The sequence below is a fragment of the Cryptomeria japonica genome, chromosome 2 (genome assembly GCF_030272615.1).
Source record: "Cryptomeria japonica chromosome 2, Sugi_1.0, whole genome shotgun sequence".
Lineage (NCBI taxonomy): Eukaryota > Viridiplantae > Streptophyta > Pinopsida > Cupressales > Cupressaceae > Cryptomeria > Cryptomeria japonica.
In genome coordinates this window covers 160,398,191-160,406,178 of record NC_081406.1, presented here as the reverse complement: position 1 = coordinate 160,406,178, position 7,988 = coordinate 160,398,191, and the positions used below count along the sequence as shown (strand labels likewise).

The window sequence follows — 7,988 nt, the reverse complement described above, 5'->3', positions numbered from 1 at the left end:
GGAAGTTCAAGAGCGGCATAGGCCATTTGGAGAAGTCTATAGGTCCTTTTTTGAGAGTGGGGGAGGTTGAACTTGCAACTGATTTCCTCCCAAGAGATAAGACCATCCTCCTTCAATATATCCATGAAACAAGTGATACCTTTTTGGGCCCAAAGCCTAGCCGAGTAGTGCCTAGTGAGAGCAAGAGGTTTGGAAGAGTGAAGTAGGTTCCACCATATAGATCTTTCACCATGAATAAGGTCTTTGGAGAAAAATTCAGTGTTCGTCAAGGAGCCCCTAACAAGTTCCCAAGCTTTCCATATGGATTTGAACACTGAGGAGCCCTGGACAAAGACAGGGAATTTGCCAGCAACAATGTCAGCGAAGGGGAGAGATTTCCAGGATTTGGCATGCTGAGGAATAGCCCTCTCAATATTGTTCCTAATCAAGATCTTCTAGGGCGCCTGGCCATTGAGCACATGAAATATCCACTTAGCAGCAAGGGAGATCCCTTGCAATCTGAGATCTTTAAGCCCGAGACCACCCAGTTTCTTATCAAGCGAGCACCATTTCCAGTTAACAGCATGCTTTTTTTTCCCCCCCTTTCCATCGGACCAAAGGAACTGTCTAATAACCTTTTGTATTTCAAAGATCTGATAATTGCTAAACATCTAGGCTGAGGAGTAGTAGATACTGTATGAGGAAAGGATTTTTTGGCAAACTTGTACTCGACCAGCGAGGGAGAGGAATTTATTGTTCCACTTATTCAGTCTTTTGTCGATCTTTTCCCTAATCCAAAGCCACATATCTCTGATGGAGGGAGACGGGGAGAAGGGTATACCGAGGTATCTAACAATTTTGTTAGGGCCACCCCATTGGTAGCCAAGGTTCAGGGTCCAATCGGGAGGCTCTTCCTACCATCCAAGTAGGACGAATTTATTCTAGGAGATCTGGGCATCCCAAATGTCACAAAAGAGCCTTATTTTTTGACTAAGAGCTTCAAAGTTCTATTTGGAAAGATCATGAAAGAGAGAGGTATCGTCAGCAAATTGAATGTTTAAGAGTTCAATGTCATTAGGGAGTCTCAAGCCTTTAATGCTAGGGGAGATTGTGTCATCCCTCAACAAATAAAAAAGGGCATCCGAAGCAATCACAAACAAAGCAGGGGCAAGGGGGCAGCCTTGCCGGATGGATCGAGTGAGCATGATAAGGGAGGAGAGCGAGCCATTAACTTCAATAAGGGCACATGCATCCTTAAGGAGAACTTTAACAATATCATAAAAATCTTTAGGGAAGCCAAAGGCATCAAGCATCATGAGGATAAAGTCCCATTCCACTCTATCATAGGCCTTTTCATAATCAAGGAGGAACATGGCAGAGTTTTGTCCAGAGGTTTTAGCCCATTCCATGGCCTCCCAGCTAGTAATCAAGTTTTCAAGAATATACCTGCCCTTAATGAAGTAAGTTTGAGCAAAACATATGAATCTGGGGAGGATAGTCTCAAGTCTAAAGGTAAGAACTTTGGCGAGAATCTTGTAGGAAACACTGAGGAGAGTGATAGGTCTCCAATTCTTTATGAGAGATTTGTCCACCTCTTTAGGAATGAGCTTAATGATGCCCTAATTAATGTCTCTACCAAGAGCTCCATTAGTGATGGCCTCATTATAGAGTTCCAATAGGTCTTTACTGATCCAGTCAATGTTGGCTTTATAGAACTCAATAGGAAGGCCATCCGAGCCAGGGGACTTACCATCACTGAGAGAGTGGATAGCTCTCTCAATCTCACCAATGGAGATTCGTTGTTTTAGGAGAAGGGATTCAGTATGGGAAATCCTGGTAGGGATGATCTCTTTACATTTGAGCCTCAGTCTCATCCCATCCACGGAGTCTTCAGAGGTGAAAAGATTCTGAAAAAATGAAAAAAAAGCAGCAGCAATGTCAGAGGTATCCACAAGTTCTTTATTGTCCACAACCAATCTATCCACTCTCTCCCTAACATTCTTATGTTTCAGGAGGTTGAAGAAGAATTTTGAACCCTTATCGCCAAATTTAAGCCAGTGATGTTGGGCTCTAACCATGGCCCCTCTAATTTTAACCTATTGGTGCTGCCTTAAGGTGTCCTTTGCTTTAGCTAGTTGAGAAAGGAGCTCCTCGTTCTCAGGAGAAAGTTGCAGTTTTGCCTCAAGATGAAGAATATTGCAGGAAAGGGTGTTCTCAAGGCATCTGGAATCGATAGCCTTTTTTTGTCCGAAGGTTTGGATAATTTTCTACCATGCAGAAAGGTTATGAATCCATCTAGCAGTGGGGGAAAGGAGTCGATGATCATTTGAGTTAAAGAATCTGACCATGGAGATAGCTGCAAGGACCATTGGATCCTAAAGAAGGGAGGTGTTGAGGAGGAACTTCCTACTCAGGCAAGCAGGGGCAGGGGAGGAATTGGAGATCTTAATCAGCACAACAATAGGATGGTGATCAGAGATAGTAGCAGGTCGGATGGAAATTGAAGTGCCATGCTCATCAGGCACAAGGGTGAAGTAATTAGAAGCGGTCGAGCCCAGAGTAGATTCTATTGGCTCCCTTCTGATAGTTACACCAAGTGTACCAAACACTACCATGGTTGGATTTTTACCAAGCAGCGAGTCGAGTAGGTCCTTGTGTTGAATCAATCTATCCCAATGAGGTTTTTCAGATGGTTTCCACTCAAAGGGGTTACCACCAGACTTGTCATCTTGATGTTCAATCATATTGAAATCACCACCAAGAATCCAGGGAATGTCACTGAGAGTAGCAAGATAGTCCCAGAGGCAATTCCTGTCTTTATAGTCATTAGGGGCGTACACGGCGCATACCCCAAAGGAGAAATTATTAAGAGCGAAGGTTGCCCAGACAGCCCTATTACAAGGGGAGAGACCACTTAGGGTAAGGTGTTTTGCCCATTTATTATTGATAAGAAGACCAACGCCCCCTCTACCTTTGGGGTGATTTGAGCAGATTTTAAGTGAATCTTTCCAAATGTAGTCTAGACAAATCTCAAGAATAAAACCAGTAGTTTTAAGCTCTTGCAGCATAAAAAAATCAATGTTCTTAATCGATCTGAGATAATCTTTGATGACATATTTCCTATCTGGGGCTTCCAGACCTCTAACGTTCCACGATACATATTTCATCATAATCAACAAAAGTTTGGGGGGGGGGGGGGGGAGGGCTTACTTAGTGGCAGGATGCCCCTTATTCTTGGATCCACTTGGGCATCCAGGCTTTTTGGCTAGAACCTTAGGGGGGTCTTCTCCATCTTCTCCAGACACAAGATCCATCTGTGCTTCCACGTGTGGAAGGGAGAGGTCTTTATTCAGTGTGCAAGGAATTTGCGAGTAGAGCAGAGAAGGGTCTTCCTTTGTGGCTAGAATAATATAAATGTCAAAGTCGTGTTCAATTTCATTAAGGCTATTACAAATAGGGTTCAATCTTTGAGTAGTATTGATTACATCACTAGGGAAGGGGTTAGGGAGAACTCTGAGCATGATTCCACAGCCATTAGGAGAGGAGATCAAACTCGAAGGTCTAGCTAAACCTTCCACGGTGATGGAATCAGTAGTAATCAGTTCTGAATTTTCAAAGGCATGAATGATGGTTTTGACCACAGAGTTAGATCCAGATTTGTTTGTCGAGGATAGAATGACCATAGCATGATCGACGATGGTGTCATTCTTTTTATTCTTGTTAAGCTCGGGTGTTTTGAGCGCATTGTTTTTTAGCACACTTTTCCTTCTACCTTTTTTTGATTTGCGGGTAACCGTTTGGAATTCATCCTGCTCACTTTCGAGATGCTCCAAGGCTTGGACAATCGGGGAATGGGGAGGAGGGGTGGTGTTAAATTTGCCAAAGTGGGGGTTGAGGGCAAGGTTCATGGAGGAAGGGACAGGGAGGTCAAGGGAGGAGTTAAACTTATTAGCGGTAGAGGCAGGGAGAGGGGCTTCCTAGGGGACAGACGGAGCAGAGGGAGGCAGGGGGACGACAGGAGCGGAGTCGTTCGTGTTAGCTTTGGAGTTTCTCCTGATGATGGGGCAGCTATTCCTCAGGTGCCTTTCCCTTATGCAGAGGAAACAAGCATTCAAACCCCCAAGTATTTCGAGAGGGCATGAAAAAACATCACCCTCAATATTGAGGTCTAACATTTTAGGGATGTCTAATACAGGCTTAAGCGAGATCAAGATACGGGCATCAAGGTGGGGGATGAGTCGGGAGGTCTCATCGATTCGGATAACCTTGCCAATGGGCTCTATAAGCTGCGGGATAAATTTCCAGAGGAAGGGTGGAATGTTTTTGAGCAAAACCCACCTAGGGCACGAAAGTGCTAAGACTTCTTTGCAAATAGCTTTAGGGTCCATCCGAGGGCACGGAAGGATGTTTTCCCAACCGCCCAGTATTGTTTTTTTAAGACTTCGGATTGCATCTCATGATTAGCAAAAAGGATAACAAACAAGCCTTTCAGAATTTGTCGACAGAAAGAAATTTTAAAGCCTAACTTTAAATTCTAGTAATTATGAAACCAATCATCCATAAATTTCCTTGGGGGATATTTTTCAATATCAACAGAAGCAAAGAAGATCGCAATCTCTTTCAGCCTATTTTTCTCCAACACTATTTCATTAATCATGGAGGTATTAGGAGAAATGCGCATAGTAGCAGGGTCGGAATCAGGATCCTTACCTTCACTATGGCCTCCTTTGTCGCCGCAGGAAGCCACAAATCTGGCATGATCCGTAGTTGTCTCAGAAGCCCTAGCCACGGCGTCTCTAAACGAAAGTTTAACGGCCGGAATAGGGTTAGGGAGGTCATTGTTAGGGGCAGTTAGATCGGCCCTAGGGGGAGCCTTAAATGCGCCATCAGATTCAGGCTCCATTAGGAGCCGAAGGGGAGTACAAACGGAGAGGCAGAAGAACGCGGGAGAAAAGAAAAACTTAAATGAAAAGTAATAAATGCAGAGGGAAGCGAAGTTCAAACCTCGTGGAGGACGGGAACCTCCTCCACAACACCACTTGGAGACATTCGGCGGATTGGGAGATGGGTTGCTGCCGTCAGACAAATGTGTAGGACCGCCGGGGAGAGTCACCAACCGCCGGGAAAGTGCACCACTTGGAGACATTCGGCGGATTGGGAGATGGGTTGCTGCCGTCAGACAAATGTGTAGGACCGCCGGGGAGAGTCACCAACCGCCGGGAAAGTGCAGGGGGGATCACTGTAGAATTCGCATCCTTTGCATTCTACCTTTCTTCGTCACCAACAGCTGCTTGCGGAGATCTTCCCTGGGAGGGAGGTAACACAACTGGAATCCTATTCAAAACTTCTGCATTTGTATTCAACACAGCGATTATGGCCTCCAATGAGAGCTCTGCGTGTTCATGTGCAAGTTCTACTCGCAATTTCCGCAAATCTTCAGCCGCAACTAAAAAGATGGATAAAAAATGGAGATTGCTGCTGGATTCGCCTTCCTTCCAAGTGATATTCAAATGGTTTCAAAAGTTTCAGGTCTGCACCTCAGGTTCGCCTTAGCAGATTCAGTTCTTGACCAGCCTTCTCAGATCAGAAATTCGCCTTCCTGCTGCAATTCGCTCTTCCAATTCTGCTCTTCCAATTCGCTCTTCCAATGTTTTGATTCTTAATCCACTTGTAATTGCAGTCAAGGTGGCGCCATTTACATGCACATTGGAAACTTGTGCTTGAGTGTTTCGTTTCCCCAGACTTCCCACGCTGCAAAGTTCAAGCATTTTATCATGACATGTCTTAAAGGAAAAAAATATAGTTACCGTATACCATAGAAAAATATGTACGTTTTTTACATTACCTTATACCATGACCTGGGCCACATTTAAGATCTTCAATGTAGATATTACTTGACCCACTCCCAATGGAAACACAATCATCACCTGTACAGATAAGAAATATGAGCATCTTCCAAAATGCTTTTGTATAAAAATATAATACAAAATTATCTTTGATGAGTACATACCTGTGCCTATGTTGCAGCTTATTATGCGAAAGTCTGTAGAGTGGCCATTTATATCAATTCGATCTGTGTGGATACTTGTACCTGGTGCATTTATTTTCACAGAAAGGATTTGGATGCTTTTGCTACTAGTGAAAGTCAAATGAAAACTAGGACTGTTCACTATTGATAGTCCTTGGATAGTGACCTGGTTACCACCATTAAACTGAATGGCCTGCATATGTACAGTTTTTCTAAACTTTTTCACTAACCCACTTGTAGAATAAGAAAGATGCTCTAGGTAAAAAAGAAAAAAATAGAAACTGTAAAACTATCAAATGTAAAATGATCAAGAGCTTACACATTACAAAATTAACTGTACAAGAATAGTATCTAAGAAATAATAATAATTTTTAAAAAAGTTTTCATTTGACAGGTTATTCTCTTAGACCATATGTAGACTGTTAAAGATAATAAAGAATACATTACTAAATGTATTTTTCATTACAAAAGGATAGATTCTAATCTGGTAATTCTCTTAGACCATATGTAGACTGTTAAAGATAATAAAGAATACATTATTAAATGTATTTTTCATTACAAAAGGATAGATTCTAATCTGGTAATTTATTTTCATATAAATAATAAAACATAAGTCTTTAAAAAGAAATCGAATTGGTTGAATTTGCAGTATATACTTGATCCCATTTTTCAAAAATTAGAATTGTTTTAATCTTTCTTGGTATCCCATTGTTACAGAGAAGTTAATAAGATTGTGGATTATTTGGCAAATTTTAATCAACGAGAGGTGGGTTTTGAGGAAATTCCTTCTAGGGTATGGGAAGTTTTGCAGCAATAGTTATATGATTTTCTCTTGAGTAGTGTTGATGTAAAATTTTATGATGATAATTATTCCTGCTTTCCCCTTTCATTTCAAGTATTCATGTTCGTTGTCTGGAGGAGAGTTTGAGTTCATGGTATTTGATACAATAATGTTTTTCCAAAGGTTTTTTGATACTTTCTTTTTTGGCAGGAAGGTTTTTGGCTCATGAGATTTGGCACAGGGCTTTGGAAAATTTTGTCTTCTTCCATTGATAGCAGCTATGGAGTCTACATTTGAAAATTAAAATCCTTTCCTCCTACAATATATACTACTCCTCTGTTTGGATGTTCAGCAACTACCAAATTTTTGAAATCCAAAAATCTATCAAACTCTTCCTATGGTCAGATGGCAAGGGTAAAAGAAAGGCCCACGTGGTCAAATGGATCTGGTGCCACATAGACAAAAAAACTTGGTGGGCTGGGTCTTAAGGATCTCAAAACGCAAGGAATTTCCCTTGCTGCCAAATGGATATTTCATGTTCTGGAAGGACAAGAACCCTGGAAGATTCTTGTCAGAAATAATATACAAAATGGTGTCCCCAAGTTTGCCAAATCTTGGAAAGCCCTCCCCTTTAATGATCTGGTAGCAGGCGATTTCTCTGTGTCTATCCAAGGCACCTGGGTGTTTAAGTCCATTTGGAAAGCTTGGGAGCATGTGCGTGAACTTATTGATAATTCTAGCATTGAATATAATAACACTCTACATGGAGAGAGATCAATATGGTGGAATCTCTACCATAACTCTAAACCCCTTGCCTTAACCCAAGGATGCTCTGCTAGGTGCTGGTATAATAAGGGCATTAAGTATCTTATGGACATCTTGGAACATGATAATCTCATTAGCTAGGAGGATCTTAGTAATAAGTATGGCCTCCCTGCCTCGCATAAGAGAACCTACAATATGATAAAAAAATGCTTGTGCTTGACTCAAACTCCCCAGGAACATTTATGTAGACGCTCACAGATACCTCTCATTCTTGTGGAAGGATGGCTCCCTCCTCTCCAAGATCAAAGCCAAATCTATTTACAAGTTTCTCAACTATGACACATCAGTGGTCGATCATGTTAACTCTCTTTGGTATGTTTACTCTAATTCCTCTGCATGGCAAAAAACTTTTGAGAAACTATGGAAATCTCTCGT

General features: G+C 41.9%; 1 protein-coding gene across 1 annotated transcript; it reads right to left on the bottom strand.

The window, feature by feature from the left end:
- Positions 1-5,243: 5,243 nt before the first annotated feature.
- LOC131859538 (polygalacturonase-like) lies at positions 5,244-6,206 on the bottom strand. The gene is made up of 4 exons (XM_059213427.1): positions 5,990-6,206; positions 5,825-5,906; positions 5,550-5,730; positions 5,244-5,471 (listed from the first exon to the last, which is right to left on the bottom strand). The coding sequence occupies exons 1-4, from the start codon at positions 6,204-6,206 to the stop codon at positions 5,244-5,246; spliced, it is 708 nt and encodes a 235-aa protein (XP_059069410.1).
- Between the last annotated feature and the right edge of the window lie 1,782 nt (positions 6,207-7,988).

Coding starts and splice junctions, on each gene's coding strand:
- LOC131859538 (XM_059213427.1), bottom strand. CDS start 6,206: ATGCAGGCCATTCAGTTTAATGGTGGTAACCAGGTCACTATCCAAGGA. Junction 5,731..5,824: donor GGCCCAGGTCATGGTATAAG/GTAATGTAAAAA, acceptor TGAACTTTGCAG/CGTGGGAAGTCTGGGGAAAC. Junction 5,472..5,549: donor TTTCTGATCTGAGAAGGCTG/GTCAAGAACTGA, acceptor ATCACTTGGAAG/GAAGGCGAATCCAGCAGCAA.